Source organism: Anarrhichthys ocellatus, unplaced genomic scaffold (genome assembly GCF_004355925.1).
Source record: "Anarrhichthys ocellatus isolate YVR2014 unplaced genomic scaffold, GSC_Weel_1.0 scaffold65, whole genome shotgun sequence".
Lineage (NCBI taxonomy): Eukaryota > Metazoa > Chordata > Actinopteri > Perciformes > Anarhichadidae > Anarrhichthys > Anarrhichthys ocellatus.
Window position 1 is genome coordinate 888,532 of NW_022280095.1, and position 16,433 is coordinate 904,964.

At 41.8% G+C, this 16,433-nt stretch overlaps 3 protein-coding genes across 6 annotated transcripts; 1 reads left to right on the plus strand and 2 right to left on the minus strand.

Moving 5' to 3' along the window:
- Positions 1–67: 67 nt before the first annotated feature.
- Positions 68–2,598, minus strand: fgl1b (fibrinogen like 1B). The gene is made up of 10 exons (XM_031872733.1): positions 2,541–2,598; positions 2,408–2,460; positions 2,228–2,326; positions 1,692–1,959; positions 1,340–1,499; positions 1,098–1,195; positions 873–961; positions 661–786; positions 506–570; positions 68–248 (listed from the first exon to the last, which is right to left on the minus strand). The coding sequence occupies exons 1-10, from the start codon at positions 2,551–2,553 to the stop codon at positions 68–70; spliced, it is 1,152 nt and encodes a 383-aa protein (XP_031728593.1). The 5' UTR covers positions 2,554–2,598.
- A 917-nt stretch (positions 2,599–3,515) lies between these two features.
- Positions 3,516–10,058, plus strand: tpte (transmembrane phosphatase with tensin homology). Of its 3 annotated transcripts, none has more exons than XM_031872742.1 (19): positions 3,516–3,872; positions 4,341–4,431; positions 4,549–4,629; positions 4,729–4,776; positions 4,881–5,042; positions 5,314–5,433; positions 6,439–6,538; positions 6,706–6,769; positions 6,871–6,935; positions 7,130–7,190; positions 7,268–7,349; positions 7,693–7,781; positions 7,899–7,960; positions 8,061–8,141; positions 8,521–8,626; positions 8,721–8,818; positions 8,900–8,995; positions 9,097–9,167; positions 9,269–10,058. In XM_031872742.1, exons 2-19 carry the CDS (start codon positions 4,385–4,387, stop codon positions 9,369–9,371), a joined length of 1,536 nt encoding a protein of 511 aa, XP_031728602.1. In that variant the 5' UTR covers positions 3,516–3,872; positions 4,341–4,384; the 3' UTR covers positions 9,372–10,058. The 3 variants fall into 3 exon arrangements, with proteins under 3 accessions (XP_031728602.1, XP_031728603.1, XP_031728601.1); XM_031872743.1 differs by lacking the exon at positions 3,516–3,872 and adding an exon at positions 3,885–4,028; XM_031872741.1 differs by lacking the exon at positions 3,516–3,872 and having other exon boundaries at positions 4,041–4,431.
- Positions 10,059–10,918: 860 nt separating this feature from the next.
- Positions 10,919–16,227, minus strand: smpd1 (sphingomyelin phosphodiesterase 1). Of its 2 annotated transcripts, none has more exons than XM_031872526.1 (9): positions 16,079–16,227; positions 15,586–15,851; positions 14,909–15,229; positions 14,418–14,698; positions 13,546–13,719; positions 13,203–13,374; positions 12,957–13,033; positions 12,465–12,610; positions 10,919–12,390 (listed from the first exon to the last, which is right to left on the minus strand). In XM_031872526.1, exons 2-9 carry the CDS (start codon positions 15,802–15,804, stop codon positions 11,972–11,974), a joined length of 1,809 nt encoding a protein of 602 aa, XP_031728386.1. In that variant the 5' UTR covers positions 15,805–15,851; positions 16,079–16,227; the 3' UTR covers positions 10,919–11,971. The 2 variants fall into 2 exon arrangements, with proteins under 2 accessions (XP_031728386.1, XP_031728385.1); XM_031872525.1 differs by having other exon boundaries at positions 16,055–16,227.
- Positions 16,228–16,433: the final 206 nt, after the last annotated feature.

Below are 16,433 nucleotides of genomic sequence, written 5' to 3' on the forward strand. Positions count from 1 at the left end.
CATCAGTCTTTGCCCTCGTTTTTTTTTCATTCTGAATCACACAGGGGAATATGAAACCAAGTCATTTTTACATTTCCCCTGCTCCACTGCCTGCGACGTCCAAGAAAACCAGAGGCCGCACCTTCATGGTGGTGTGTCTGAGGGAATACCAAAGGCCTTTCCAGGTCCCCCACACCACCCCATCGTCATGCAGGCCCTTGTACTTCCCTTTGCGGTAGAACTTCCCATTTAGGTTGGCTGCATGACATCTACAGATAAAAGGTAAGTACACAATGTCAAGGATGCTACATTTCCCTGAAGACAAAATGAAGAAATTCACTACATATCTTCATGTATATGTAGTGTTTCAAACTGTTTGAAAAAAAAACAGGCAGAACTAAACTCAGTACAGAAACTCAAACTGTATTTTCAGAAATGTGGTCATGCTTGTGCAAAATGCAAGCAGAAGGAAGATAGCGCACAGAGCAATAGTGATACACACTAGGTTTTATTTAAAAAGTCTCACCTGTTGAACCACCAACCTGCCTTATTCTCCTCAGCACAGCTGCCCTGAAGGTAGCGGTCATTGTCCTGTTGATGACCATCATCACTGTTATCACAGTAATTATATCCATTGTCATTATGACATGATATATTGGTAAAAGGGGATAGATGACTAACCTGATCTCTGGTGCTGAACTGCATCCCGCTGAGGCAAGCAGACCACTGCTCCACCATCCCCCCACCACCAGTCAGAGCATCTCCAGCTTTCCCACTATACGGCCCATACTGGAGACGATACTTATCCTGGAATAGGCATGAAGGGAAGGGATGTTTGTTGGGAATCACAGTTACTTCTGAGACCAACAGAACTGTAAAACGGTTTATCTTACGGCCTCATCGGAGATCTTGAAGTTCTCATAAAATGCATAACTTCTCTGTCCATCCCAGTCCATTAGATCTATCTTCACCAGGTTCTTACCTTCAGGGCAAAGAAATACAGGCAAGAAATGAGAAGAAAAAAAAACAGCAAACCAGGCAGAACATTACAGAAAAAAATATTTCAAAATAAAATACTGCTTGTAAAAATAGATTCTGGGAGTTAAATAATTTCTGACCTTCTGAGAGTAGGGAATACATGTGCTCATTCCCCAACCAAAACTCATCATTCCACAGTTTGAAGTCACCAAAGCCATCTCTGTAGTCTACCCAGTCTCTAGAATGAGAATTAGGCAGATATATATGACCTCACAACAACTGTGGAAATTCACCTACACAACACCTGCACTGTTTGCAAGGATTTTGAGATATATAATATCCCCATATGCTGTACGTAGGCTAGTTTCTTTGCTTTAAATACCTGTTGAAGTCAACTTTTCCATGCCGACGTCTCTGAAACACCGTCCAGCCTGCTCCATCCTCCATGTCACAGTAGGCCAAAAAAGGTTCCTGGTGTAATTTGGGTCTGATGCGGTAGTAACCGCTTGGTGGTCTCAGTCTGTCAAACAGCTCAGAGCAGTCTAGAAAGAAAGCATTGAAAAGGCTTTAAAGATAGCTGATTATCATCCTCACCATTGTATCTCATAATACACTTACTTCATGTTGCATATTATGAACATATATCATTATTTCATGAAATGTAGGCTATGTATATTGGATGTTCCAAACTCTTACTTAAAATAAACCCAAACACTTATATGAGCTTTGCTTACCTTTGTCATAGACAATCAAACTGCCTCCAGGTGGAAGTGGTTTAATCTGTGTCATATCAGAGCTGTCTAATGCCCCACTGCTGTTGTGGTTCACAACAGTGACTGTGTCAGTTTCAGGTTTAGTATTAGCCGAAGCAGGTTGAAATGGCCGGATGTATTTGTGCATCTGCAAGTGCTCAACCTGCCAATTCCCGATCAAGAGTTTATTCTCCAGTTTCCTTATGCTGCGCTTGAGAGCTGCCACCTCTGGCCCGCACGATTCCACTGCCTTTAATGAGGAAAACTGATTTCAAGTTAAACATGACATTTCTACCCTTGTTTTAATACTAGAGGGGCCAGCAAAAGCATAGGGCCGCACCTACAGCAGACATCTATGAAACACACTTTTATTGACTCTCTGGACTTTCTAGGAATGATAGTTATTTTACAGCCCTGCCTGCAATTTATGCTTTTTGAACCAAATGTTGTCCATTTTCTATGTCAATACAAAAATAAAGATGCTGAAGCCCTTAACGAGTATAGGATAAGCTACATACTGACAACGGTGTAGAAGAGGCCAAGGTTGGGCACACCAGAGCCAACAACAGCAGCACTGCCATGACTTTTAGGAAAAAGTCGTTTGCTGCTATATCAGTCTGAAATTTTAAACACAATAAGATACAACAAATACTACAATTCTTCAAACTTTCTTCAAAGTATCTGCAGCACAAGCCTACCTTCATTTCACGAAGTCTTCCCTTGTTTGCTCTGGGTTCAGTGTTCTTTTCCTCTGAAAAACATGTCAGTATATTATTTATAGGCTGGGCCGGTTCTGCATGGTCCACATTAGAGGATCCAGACTCGACCAACCTTGCCAAACCATGAACTCCAGCCAGTTACCTTCTCCATCAACAATATTTGGGAAGAGTAGCTGATCCCAGACCTGCAAATGTCCACATGGACAGAATGTGTTGAGAGGACTCCATTTCTTAAATAGCAGAAGTGCTGCCCTTTGTATTTTTCATATTTTCTTTCCTTTCAAAATTTGATAAATAAAATCATTCTAAAAATGTGCATATATATATATATATACATCCATGTTCTGCCAGATTACTCCCTAAGGACATATTGTCTTCATTAAACAGAAATCAATGTGACCCTTATACAGTGGGTTCAGTTGAACATGTGTTGAACAAGCTTTCAAAAATCGCCCATACATACGCTACATGTTAAGAAAAAAAGCATTAGGACAATAATCACATGCAAAAAGGAGATATAAAAAAAACACAGGGTTCAGCAACCAAGAACAAAGAAAAGCGAATAGTTCTTCAATTCACTGCCTGGGTAGGCAGTAGATATGGCTCCCCTATTGTTTGTAGTCGGTGGTAAATATATATATATATATTTGAAATATATATATATATATATATATTTTTTTAAATTATTACTTGATATATATATATACATATATAACGTAATTTAATCGAATTAATTTTGATTAACATGAATTTATCGTTGGCCATCTATTTACCACGTCATTTTTGTCTGTTTTGAATATGTATTGTTCCACCATGACCCTGGTTTTGAACAGAACAATTAAAAGTGCAAAAGAGTCAGTTACATACTGGTGTAGCCTACCGGTTATTGTTCTATCTCAGACTGCAGTCTCTTTTACCTTTAATTTAGGATTTCCCTGGAATTTTGCCAAAGTTGGACTTTTTTTAAACTGAAAAAATATATATTTCCACAAATGCAAATTATTTACATGTTTTTGCAAATAAAAAGCAATGCTTTTTGTCAGACCTCTAACTTCATACGTTTGCAGCTAGACTTTGAACGCGCGTTTAATTACAACCAGATGTTACAGAGAGGAGGGAGGCTGTAGCCCCTTTTAAGGTTTATTTTAGAAAAGCTCCTCACAGGACGGTTACGGTCAGGCTCGGTCAGTTTTCGTGTCAAAGAGGTTCTGAGAAGGAAAGATGAGTAAAGAGTAACGAGGAAAAAGAAAAAAGGGGCTGTGCGTTTTTCACTGAGCTCCAGGAAGTCCGAAACCGCTACGTTTGCAAAAAAAAAACCAAGAGTGGACGGAGAGAGAGAGAAAACAAATCTACCCGGTTAACCTTTGAACCGTCTTCCTTTGTCCCCACAAGGAGAAGTCACAAGACAAACTCCCGTATCATTTCACGAATGACAGTCCAAACGGTAAGCAAGCGGCGAGGGTGTATCTAGTTTCTGGGCGACTGCTGTAATTTGGTTTAAACGGATAAACAAACAGTTGCGGGAGGGCTCTCTGCACAGAGGAGCTGCAACGGGTGGTTTGTGTGGTTAAATCCTGTGCTTTTCATTTTTCTTAAAAAGGTAATAATGCATTGTGGGTTCCTCATTTTCTTAAGCAATTTGCACATGTCTTGCTTGTATGTTTTGCATCATCGGCTGTGCCTTAATCAGCACATTGGTTGCTCGATTAGTTCTGGGAAGCACTAATGCACTCCTGGATGCTGATTAGAAGTTTGATTGAAGTGTTTGTCTTTCTTTCAAAGGTGCAGTATTTTATAACCAGGACGGCACTAACACGTTTTTTTTGTCTCTCTCTGTTTTACACTGACTTTGGAGCAACATGTCGAATAAGGAAGTTTAATAATCGTTCAACACTCTTGTTTTCAAACGCAGAAACTACACGCTCAGACCACAGCAATAAGGAAGACTCACACATCATGTCCTCTGTCTATTTCAGTCCAGGGTCGGATTCAGGTGTAAATGGGTGAGGAATGTCATGTTTGCTGTTGCTTTTTTATGCGAGTGTGGCGATGGTGGTGTTGTTTCTTCGGCCTGTATTTTGGGAGGATTGTTATCATGTTTATCTATCTCTATCTATTAGAAATATTGCAAAGATGGAGGATGCTAAAGTTGAGATTGACGATGGAAAGGATGAAAGTGTGGTCCCAGACACAATGTATCAGTAAGTTTAAGGTTTTTTTTTTTTTTTTACAGTTTTGTGTACAACACTTATATTCAGAAGGAGCATATTTAGTGGCAAACTTTCTTTTATCCTTTGCAGCAATATCCGGAAGAAGATAGCACCTTTTGTTATGTCCTTTGGATTTCGGTAAGTCTGCTTTGGGAACTCTTTTGGAGCACAATTGCCAATGATGAGTATTACTTGCCTGGTAGTGTTTGATGGTTATTAAGTTTATCTGTCTATTCGTCCAGTATATTTGGCGTGATACTGATCCTCGTGGACTTTGTGCTGGTGATTGTGGACTTATCCCTGCCCGCCAAGAGCAGAGAGGTTGGAGATGCCTTGGAGGCCGTCTCCCTCACCATCTCCTTCTTCTTTCTCGCTGACGTTCTCGTGCGGGTCTACGTGGAGGGGTGAGTGAGTGTAGCCACTTCTAAATCTTAAAAAAATGTTTAAAACAGTGACTCAATCATTCCCGGAGTCCCCTGTCAGCAGAAATGTGATTAGCTGTTAGACAGGAAGTTCTGAAGAGGAAGCTGCACAGGAAATGTATAGCATGTATGGGGCTGTTCCTTGGGGAACATAATGAGTATCACTGATTTAAATACTTTCTACTACAGTAATGTTAGTTTCAGACACGTACTATTATTTGCACGTTAATTGTCTCATGTTGTGTCTTTATAGGTTCAAAGTGTACTTCAGCTCCAAGCTGAACATCGTAGACGCTTGTGTTGTGGTAATCACGCTGGTGGTCACCATGATCTACACCTTCACTGACCTGTCAGGAGCCAGCCTCATCCCCAGGTACCTGCTTTCCCAGCTATTACTAGAAATGGCTCACACATTTGTGTTAGACATTGTGGTGAATAAAGAATTATAAAATTATGGAAGAATTTGAAAGCTCTGCGGGGTCTGGAGGAATACTTGGATTTGGGTATAAAGGTTTATGTTTAGTACCTGGAGATTCATTCGTAATGATCCTCAAATTGAGGTTCTGTTGCTTTAATAAACCCACATGCTCATAGTCCAGCCACACAGGTGTTTTCACTTATGTTGCCTGATTAGACCTTTTCTCAGGTGTAAACTGTGCTTAATCAACTTCTCCCTCAGTCTCCTGTTGGTTTTGTTGCACCTGTTGGTGTGCGACCATTTACGCCTCCGTCCTAAGAGTTTGAGGACACCACGTAATTCCCTGACAGCAGGGTAATTGAAAACAATTACCCTAAAACACCAGGGTAATTGAAAACACCTGTGTGGGTGTGCAGGGCTATTTTATTTTTTAAAAGCCTAGATGAAGAATCCTGCTGTACAATAGTGCTACTAAAATTTGGGGACCCTTTCAGTCCAAAAAAAGTTCTTTTTTTTTTTTTTTTTTTTTTTTTTTTTTCTGTAAATATGTTGCAAAGGTAAAGGCAATACTAATGCTTCAATGGATTCTTTTTTATTTTTTAATTATATTATGAGGTTGTGATACACAATTCTTATATCCAAACTTTTCACGTCAAGTAGTGTTTCATTGAAAAATACGATTTGGTTTAATCCCAGACTGAACGAGATACAATCAATGCAGTGAACATCAAAAATAATATTTAGCATCTCGGGTATACTGATGATGCTAATGTAATATCTGTCCACCATATTGCCTAACGTCAAACTACAGTCCTTACGAATAAAATCGGCCATATTTTAGTTTAGTAAAAATTAGTATTTTTTAAGTACCTTAAAAGAATGTTACGTAAATTATACTCTATGCCATTAAGGCGTTAATGTTTGTTTAATGATTCATTTTTTTTATTAATTCTTCATCAGGGTGGTGACATTTCTCCGTTTCCTGAGAATAATAATCCTGGTGAGGGTTTTCAGACTGGCCGCTCAGAGCAAAGAGCTGGAGAAGGTCACCAGGAGGATGGTAAGATCGTCACCATGGATGCGTAGAAAACTGTGAACCCCTAATGTAGTAAAGTTCACTGGAGTCTTCAGGGATTTTTGCAACGGTGTAGAAACAGAGTTTGCATTAAGAGAGAAGAAAAATGTCTATTACTTCCTGATCGTTGACTTGTTGTTGTTTTTTTTCAGGTTTCTGAGAACAAGCGGCGTTATCAAAAGGATGGCTTTGACCTCGACCTTACCTATGTCACAGGTAGATGTTACATGCTGTGTAATGCCAAAAATACATGTAGAAAAATGACACCCTTTTTTAAGAAATGGAACATTTGTTTGCATCTTAACCCGCTTCTTTAGACCGCGTCATCGCCATGTCTTTCCCCTCCTCTGGGAAGCAGTCATTCTACAGGAATCCAATCAGGGTAATTCTGACACAACCAGGGTACACGGTTACATAGCTTCAATCTAATTACACTCACCAATTTCAAAATGAATCCATTCATAGGCACCATTGTTACAAAGAACTTCCAACATAAAGTAGACCCATAGACTTCTAAGTATTCACACGCACGCCTCCACGGGAGTCTTAACCTATTCCTCCTCTCTTTCTGTGTAGGAGGTGGCGAGGTTCCTAGACACTAAACATGAAGGCCACTATAAAGTTTACAACCTATGCAGTAAGTTGGCAGCTCCTCTCGTCACATGTCCTGCATTGAACGACACAAAGCCAGTTAATCTCATGTTTTGTTTCCAGGTGAGAAAGGCTACGACCCCCAGTTCTTCCACTACAAGGTTGAACGGGTGTTCATTGATGACCACAACGTCCCCTCGTTGGAGTGAGTAACATTTTCTGTTGTGATGTGTTTGTTTTTTTTTTTTTTGTTTTTTTTTTATTCCACCCCTCCCTTTTTTTTTTGTAATTATACTTAAGTAATTTAGATTACAGATATGCAATAGGGCATTTTGTTATTATAGTTATGATATTGATGCATTAGATGGAAATTTTAGACACAACCACTATGATTGGTGGTGTCAATAAAGTTTATCTTATCTTATTATAGGTATGTGTACTAAGTATTCTGAACACATACAGAAACAGGATGTATCACTAACTACCATTGCGACTTGTACAATAGCCACCTTATCTCAATTTGTTGTCTGCTACTGTATCTTTCTCAGGGACATGTTGAAATACACTGCAAATGTGAGGGAGTGGATGTCTGCTGATCCCAAAAACATCATTGCTATTCACTGTAAAGGAGGGAAAGGTGAGGCCAAAGATCATTGTCATTTTGTGAATTATTTGACATGAACAAAGACATTAGTTTGGTGTACAGTTGCTTAAATGTCACACTTAGTTTACCCTCTACTGCTCTGTTTCACAGGTCGCACAGGTACTATGGTGTGCACCTGGTTTATTGACGGTGACCAGTTTGAGAGTGCAAAGGTACGTCTGTTTTAGTTTGAGAGTTGTTAAAGCGAGGGTTATTGAATCAGCAAAACCTTTTCAAACCTTTCCTGATATTCATTTCTGTTTTGTCCACCAGGACAGTCTGGAGTATTTTGGTGAGAGGAGGACGGACAAGAGTCAGAGCTCCAAGTTTCAGGGAGTGGAGACGCCCTCTCAGGTTAGAGCAAGATGCATAGAATAGAGGCATTTATCTAGAACTTTTACCATTGTAGGACTGTGTGTAGAATAAAAAGCCTGACTGGCACCTCCTAGAATTTTTAAACTATGAATGACTGAAAGCAACAAATAGATGACTCACTTTTCTACACATGGGAACTTTCATCATCAAAATAGGTACTACAATCCCTAGCAGTAACATAATTTACCATATATAATGTACATACAGTATGTATCATACATGTAGCTACAAGCTCATTAATCTTCACAGTTTAAGACAGTGAGTGAATTCTCAGAAGAGAAAATTAATGAGTTTTCCTTCTAAAACCACAGACTCTGTTTGAAAATGTTTTTTTCTGTGATGACTGTGTGAACCACAGAGCCGGTACGTGGGCTACTACGAGACCATGAAGACCAAGTTCAACAGACAGCTGCCTCCACCTAAAAGCCTCACGATCAAGAGCATCCGCATCCACTCCATAGCAGGTAAACCCAGCAAAAAACACGTAACTTTACGCTTTACATATCTTTGTTCCTGTGTTAATACCTACTTTTATTTTTTTTTTTTGCTTTCACCCAGGTGTGGGTAAAGGTGACGGCAGTGATCTCAAGGTTAAGATAATTGTGAAGAAAGAGCTGGTATTTCAGTGTGTGTGCGCCAAACAGGACAACTGCACAGTGAGTCACACACGCTCAGCACATGCACTCATCGGGTCATATTTATTTGTTGAACCTGTGAATATTTTTTATTTTTTTTAGGTATTTCCTGATGTGGGCAATAATGAAGCAATCATCAGCCTACAGAATGGGCCTGTGGTTGAAGGGGATGTGAAAGTCATGTTTGAGTCCAGTGCTGTGAGTGCTTTCATTTACATCGACAAACTACACATGTAAGTAAAGCTGGTGTTCAGCTCGAGTGTCCTATGATTCTCCTTTGTGTTCATCCTTCCCTTTAGGGTCTTCCAAAAGGATACGAAGATGTTCCGTTCTACTTCTGGTTCAATACGTCTTTCATAGAGGACAACAAGTAAGTCTCTGATGCAATGGTTTCTTAAGCTCTTGACTCGATAGTTTTCCTATACCGTTTTGACGTTGGTGCTGACTGTGAACTCTTCATTCCCTCCACAGGCTGTTTCTTCCCAGAGAAGAGCTGGACAACCCACATAAACCGAGGATGTGGGACCTGTACAAGGAGGACTTTGGTGTCACCATGCTCTTCTCCGAACCATAATAAAAGCCCTTTGCAAAGATGAGCAGCATTAAATGAATGAGTTCATAGAAAAGCCTAAAACTACTAATGTTCAAATGTTGGATGATCTTGAGGGTAGCGCAGTCCTCCACTGAATCAAATCTTGTAGACTGCAGTGTTGCTCTGATGAGTCGTGGCACTTAAACTGAAATGTATAATAGAGGGGTATGTGGAAAAATTACCATTAAATGTCTTACAGTGAATCTGTTTGTGGTTATTGTGGGTGTTCTAAAATCAGAAAAACACTTGCACCTGATGAAATCATGCTTATAGGTTGTGCTGCATTTCTTTGACAGTCATTTATTGAGTCTGGAACTACTTCCCAGTGTAATTAATCCCTTCTGAGTGATTTAGTTGATTTTAAACTAGCTATTTCTCGAATGCACCATGTCTAGCTACTACTGAATGCAGTGGTTTTAGTGAAGACAATCGGATGAAAATGTTCTGAGTGAGGCAACAGTGGAAACCACAACAGTTACACACAGGAGACACCTACACATTTCCTTCAGAGTACATCCACACTACTCAGTTTCTATTTGGATACGGCGTTTTCAAATAAACGATCTCCGTCCACACGGGTGTTTCAGCATCGTTTTCAGATTGATCTGCAGCCATACGGCAACCTTCGAAAACGGATATCACGTGAACATTAACGTACACTGGGCATGCGTGTGACTAAACAGGAAGTAGATTGGTTGCTTAGTAAAATATGAGTAATGGGTTGTTCAATACTTAAGATCTTCCTCTAAATGCAGAGTTTGTGGAAAGTTTTAGAAGTTTTATTTTTCAGACGTTACAGTGCTGCGTGTCTATCAAATTTACTTTTAAATCACTTACACGTTTACTAGATTATGGGTCCATAAATGTGGTCAACACATCTCACTCGTAGCTCTGCTGGTGGCTTAGCCATCTGTCGTCCTGGATAGCATTTACTGCTAACCATGTCTTCAGACAGCCGCTCCGTAGGGCTGATAACGCCGCTCACTAATTGCTCCAATAACAGCAGCTTCCTTCGTAATAATGCAGACTTTAACTGAACAGCTGCTGGTAAAGACAAGGTCAGCAAGGCCTGCAATCAGTTGTCCATGTTAAATTAACCTGGTAGTCTATCGGTAATCAATAGTTTGTGAGCTTCCGGGTTAGGGTCACGTGATAGGCATGTGATGAATTAGGGAAGGATACGTCATGACTGCTAAGAACCAATCAAGTAGCGAACGTGGGTGTGGGCGTCAGTTTCTGAATGTATCCAGTTTCGGCCGTCCACACGAAAACGCAACCCCGGAGTTTTCAAACTCCTCCGTTTACGGTGCTCTACAACTCCGGCGTAATGTGGACGCTCAATGTAAACGTAGCAAAGCATGCATTTCCAAACAAAAACGGAGTAATGTGGACATGCCCTCAGTTTCTGCATTGTTATGTTTTCTGTATGTGACTTGACATTTCAGAAGGGTAGGCAGCAGATAACTGTTAATTCGTACAATATACAAGTCAAAAGTTGCTTTCACCAATGTAGCGCTACAAAGAGTGCCTTTTCATTTGCATTTCATGTTTATCCCCTCAAAGCAAACAGTATCAGATTACATCTTTTATACAATCTCTTCACATTGTTGCTCATGTTACACCACAGAGCCGACGGCCTTCCTATGCTTGTCACACTTTGCATCAAACCTGAACATTAACTAGCAAAACAATTAAAGTGCAGACGGCATTGAACCTCAGTGGCTACAACAGTGTTTTTACCCTCCTATATCTAGTTTTGAAGAAGTGGTTTCTGAGGCAGAGCCGATTTAAAGTAAATACTGTACTGGCCTAAATCCCCACCAAAAAAATTAAAATAAAAGTGCAGATGGACGTCAAAGTGACTGGGCAGAGATACGATTTGCTGCTTAGAAACTCTGCAAAGCTCAAACCTGAGATCCATTATTGCACCACATTCAATTAATAGGCTACCAAATAGGTTTCCATATTGGCATTAGCTTTGCAACCTCCCCACTTTGATGAACACATTCAATGAATCCTTCTGCCAGCTTTTCACTTATCAAAACCTGTCATGATTCATTTTGAGTGGGACAGAAAGTACTGCGTCACAATTTAAAAGAAACTCTAATTCTCTGATGTTATGAAGTTTATCTTGAGATTAATTTCAAGCTATTCTTCAGAACATCATTTTAGAGTCACAAGATTGTTGCTAAAGATAGATATGTTTAAAATAATTTTTCCTGATACAAGGCACCAAGTACAACAGAATTGCCAAACTCATGATGTTCAAACAACCAAACTCCTGCAGTTTTGTGCATTTCAAGCAACTAGAACACAGTTCAGGACCATTTCAAGCAGTCTTTACGAAATTGACATTGCAAAACAGCTGACAAACCCAGAGCCTGTTACAATCACAATCAGTCAGACGTCTTTGTAGAAACATGACTGACAACACAAGGCATAACTAAGTTCTTCAGACATGTCAGGTAATGACTAGCTCTCGTGACTTTGCTCTTAAACAATCCTTGAACAACTAGCAACAGAAAATACACTTTGGCAGAATTTCAGATTTGGTCCTACATTTCCCTCACCCAGACCTCTGGTCAACAGAGGGTTTTTCTGGCGGCCCGTGCCAAGTTTCCTCCAAAACCATTGATGAAGTCGCACTGCTCCAGCTCGTCGTATCGCCCGCTTCGCAGAAAGCAGAGCAGAGTGGTTTTGCACATCTCCTGGCAGGGCGCTGACACGTGTCCTTTAAATCTTAAGTACCAGAACTTCTGGAAGACCCGGTCGTCTTTGATAAAGGTCCGCAGCATCCCGTCGTAGTCGGAAGGGAACAGACTTGTCAGCCCGTAGGCCTCGGTGGCGCGGTACAGAAGTGTCCATTTGGGGTTCTGTTCCAGGCTACTCGGTGCTCCTGGACTGTGGTTGGCCTCCGTGAGGTTCAGGATGTAAGTTTCATGGTCGAGCACCAGCCTGGAACTGCCTTGGTAGTTACCATCCACATAGTAGACACGGAAACCTGGAAAGAATTATATTTAGCCGCGTGTTGCTTCTGAAATGTTGGGAGGTCATTGAACTAGTTTATGAACTCACCTGGGTTAAGATTAATGTAAGTAGTGACACTGGGCGCAATGAACGCCACTCCCAGTGGGCGGGTCATGGTTTCCTCATCATAAAACATTTGGAACTCATCGAGGTGCGTGTGGCCGAAAAACTGTCCAGTAACTGTACTTTCATATCTGGGAGAAAATAAAGAGGATGTTAAACAAGAAAGAGAAACCTTTACAACTTCTCTCATCTGTCACATGCAGCAGCTTTAACCACAGCAGGCCACTGACCTTCAAATAAAACATATATATTGATTAATTAAAGCCGACAACCACACAAAAGATCTGATCTAGTCATGCAAACAAAGAGGAAGTGAAACAAGCGCTGCTTGTTTAGTGTTCACATCTTCATGTCCTCTGCTCAGTAACAGTACGCAAACAGAGAAAGATGCACTGCTCCTCCAATTGCCTTCACTGCAGCAACTTCAAACAGTTCAGGGATGAGACATCTTTAGGTTTACATGATCAGTGTAGCTACCTGTTGACAATGTGATAGTAGTTCCAGCTCCAGCTGCCAAGACACAGGCCAGGTGGAATGTGACCAATTATATGGACCTAAGATAAAAAGGAGAAACTCATTAAAAAAAACAGCAAATATAGGGAAGGAAAATGTCAAAGCCATAGAGTCTTTCCCCACATAGGTAGCACATGGGTAGGAACTGGACCACACTAACAGTTTGATTGCTTTTACAATGTCTTCAGTCCTTTTGTTTGTGCTGCTCACCTTCTCTCCCTTGTCCTCACTAGCCTGCAGAATATGGACCAGCCACTGCAGCTGGTTAGCAGGATCAGTAGAGTTCACCATCAGCCAGAAGTTCTCTCGAGCACAAAAGTTCATGTTGAGAGAGACCACCCTCAGACCGGGCTGAATCTCCGTTGTGTAGAATCCTCCATATCTGAAATTACATCAAGGGACATAGCTGAAGGACGCAAAGTTCATTTCAGCACTGGAAAGCCTCTATATAGCGAACAATATTCAGAGAAATGAGACTACTTCCGATTGCTAAAAGTGGGATGTAATCTACAAAAAGGTGAAACAAACATTTAGGTACAATAAAACTATTTACCTTAAAGTCTTCAAAGCCTGCTTTGGTAACCACGGTGCCCATTCCTCTGCCATTGTATCGTAGAGCCAGGAGCAGGACCTGTTGCCATGAACGAATGGTGGGGGGAAGCTGTTCACTGGTGTGCTCTCATGGTTCCCTATAGCAGGGTACACCGTCACGTTGGGCCCCAGGTGTCTGGACACAAGATGGGAGGGGGGAGTCAATAGCCGTTTGGATCAATTCTAGAGGCCTGTACTATGAAGCATGATTTGGGGTAAGTGAGGAGTTTCATGGTTACAATGCTGGTTTGTTCATTACCAGGGTACATTGCCACTTATACTTTTTTGGATTGTGGGTCAGAATCAGGTTAACTTCTCTCAGCCTGGATTATGAGTATGCTCTTAGTTTGAAAAATGTCGCTCTGCCGACAGTCGACTTGTCCATTATTTTGATTGGTCATACACGGCAAATGTCACCCCCCCTTTAAGTAAATGCAGTCACAGCAAGATTGGGAAACCTGTGTTGACTTACAGGGTTGATAACCACAGCTGTGGGACCACCGAGCGTGATTGTGAAGCCCAATAATCGAACGAGATATCCTCGGTATGTAAACTTGCTTCATAGCACGGGGCTCAAGTAACACATGACAAACAAAGCAGCAGCAAAATCATTCCCAAATGTTATCAGCATGTTTTGAGCTACTTTGAGATTAAATTCAAAGAAACTGCTTTGTCCAGAAATTCCAAAAGCATTACCAGTGACATGTTATTCTATTAGAAACTAGCTAAGTGGTGAAGTTATCAGCAGTAATAGGGAGCACACACTCCACTAGGTCATGTGAGAGCAATTATGTTTCTCTTGCATCAAAATATTCAATCCTAAAGGAAAATTACTTGTGGATGAGCCTGGAGATGACCGTAAGCTCCGACAGCTGCTGTTTCCGGGTCTGAGACCAAATATTGTGCGCTGGTATGTCTCCGGTCCAGTAGACCCAGTCCCAGGGCCCGTCTCTGACGGCGTTCTCCAGGAGGTTCTCCACCGTCCGTAGAGGCAGATCACACTTACTGTAGGTTCCCCAGAACCCGGCCTCCCTCTGCCGCCAGCTGGGAGAGCCCGAGTCACTGCGACAACACAGAGGGTCCTTGCAGTCTCCGGCACTGCCGGCTACATATGCCTGTCAGTGGAGAGGATTACATTTAGAAACGGGGCTTCATCCAAAGCCAAGTCAGGTGACCCAAAATCCTACAGATTTCTAGTTAGTCATTGCCAATTTCACAGAAAAAACAACAATACTTTCAAGTAAATCAGTAACTTCCACTTTTGTTTTTGGAGGGTAGATTGCGGTCCTTGAATTCATACTGGCTAACCTCTCAATGACACTCACCTGGTCCCAGTGGATGTCCGTTAGAAACAGGACCCTGCTCTGTGGAGAGCCAGGTTTGGGAAGAACAGGGGGTGTAACAGGGGGCTTGGGGACCTTCGGCAGGGTGATGTTCCACAGGGCATAGATGTCAAACTTGCCACAGGAAGGGCCCACGAGCAGGGCGCACACCTCAGTGGGCCACAGCACGGACTCCTCCACAGCCCGGATGAAGTCATCCCGGAACAACTCCGTTATTTGTCGACACACCTGCTCGTCTGCCAGATGGAGACGGATACATGCCTCTCCCACTGCACGGGCCACTCGCTCTTCATTCGTGTTAGTCTAGGAGAGGCAATAAAGAATACAATTAAATAAAATTATTTGAGGTCAACAAAAAGATCATGTGATCAAGATGTCTCAAGGATGTTTTTGTGCCAATTCAGCAATACACAATCACACAGGGAGATATAGATTTTCAAGAAGAACACTGAGTGGACCTTCTTAGCCTTTCTAAAGATAGGCTTTACAGCAGGAATGTTTTATTAAACTGCATTACTTTAAGAGGCATACCCACGAAACCAGCAACTTAGTCTAAAACAAGATACCCTATCAAAACCACCTTGCTCATGAAGGGTAGATAAATTTAAATACATCATTACTTATTTCTAGCATCCTGAGAAACATGCTCAAACATTTACCAGCAGGGCGACGTCGAGGATGGTGAAGAACGCTTTGCACAGGGGACAGGTGAGATTTCCCCAGTTAAACCCCACACTTTGACGGGTAAACCGCTCCAGGAACACCAGGCCGGGCTGCTGCGGGGTCGGTGCGGGATGACACGACCCAAACAGCGGCCACGTTAACACTAGAGAGCAGGCTAGGAGTCCAAAGGAGGGCAGCAGGGTGGAGAGCTTCATCGTCCTGACTGACAGCAGGCGTCCTCTGAGAACCGTTTGCTTTCAGTCTGAGTGAGGGAGAGGAACAAACAAAGCAGAAGGCGAGAAGTGTCACGGAAGTAACGCTCGGTGTAGTTTAACACTTCAAGTGCAGAAGAAATGACTCATACACCCACAAACTTATTTGAAAAAAGGGGCTCCAACACAAAACCGGCAAACTGCCTGCTAACATGGTCGCTAGCTAGCTACTCTTTTGCAAATATAACGTCACCTCCAAAGAAAGAAAAGTGCAGACCAGACGGCCTTCGTCGTCTTCTCAGGAGACTGAAGGCGGTCCCGTTTCCACTTCGACAAACTGTAACGTTAGCCTGGAGGAACCACAGCGTCCTGTCTGTCGACGGGACACTGCTTGTTGTGTGGCGCTCTCTGGTCGGTCTTGTTAAAGGCACAGACAGTCAGGTGACTCGTCACGTGACACACTTTTTTTTGCTCCCAGGCAAATTAATTGTAGCTCGCTGCAGCTGGTAGATCAATTTAGTCGCTTTGGAGAATGCATTGATCTTTCCACATCCTATTTTGGCAGTAACTACTCTCATTATGCACCAGTTACACAGTCGCTTAATCAAAAAAACAGTTTAACTATAAATTCC

Bases quoted from the DNA above. Each gene is read 5' to 3' on its own strand.
- tpte (XM_031872741.1), top strand. From the start codon at position 4,154: ATGCACTCCTGGATGCTGATTAGAAGTTTGATTGAAGTGTTTGTCTTT. The intron at 6,936-7,129 runs GTAATTCTGACA...CTTTCTGTGTAG, and splicing joins TCTACAGGAATCCAATCAGG to GAGGTGGCGAGGTTCCTAGA. The intron at 7,961-8,060 runs GTACGTCTGTTT...TTTGTCCACCAG, and splicing joins ACCAGTTTGAGAGTGCAAAG to GACAGTCTGGAGTATTTTGG.
- smpd1 (XM_031872526.1), bottom strand. From the start codon at position 15,804: ATGAAGCTCTCCACCCTGCTGCCCTCCTTTGGACTCCTAGCCTGCTCT. The intron at 14,699-14,908 runs GTGAGTGTCATT...CTCCACTGACAG, and splicing joins CGGACATCCACTGGGACCAG to GCATATGTAGCCGGCAGTGC. The intron at 13,034-13,202 runs GTGAGCAGCACA...TTTTTATCTTAG, and splicing joins GTGAGGACAAGGGAGAGAAG to GTCCATATAATTGGTCACAT.
- fgl1b (XM_031872733.1), bottom strand. The intron at 1,500-1,691 runs GTAAGCAAAGCT...CTTTCTTTCTAG, and splicing joins TTTGATTGTCTATGACAAAG to ACTGCTCTGAGCTGTTTGAC. The intron at 787-872 runs GTAAGATAAACC...TGCCTATTCCAG, and splicing joins TCAAGATCTCCGATGAGGCC to GATAAGTATCGTCTCCAGTA.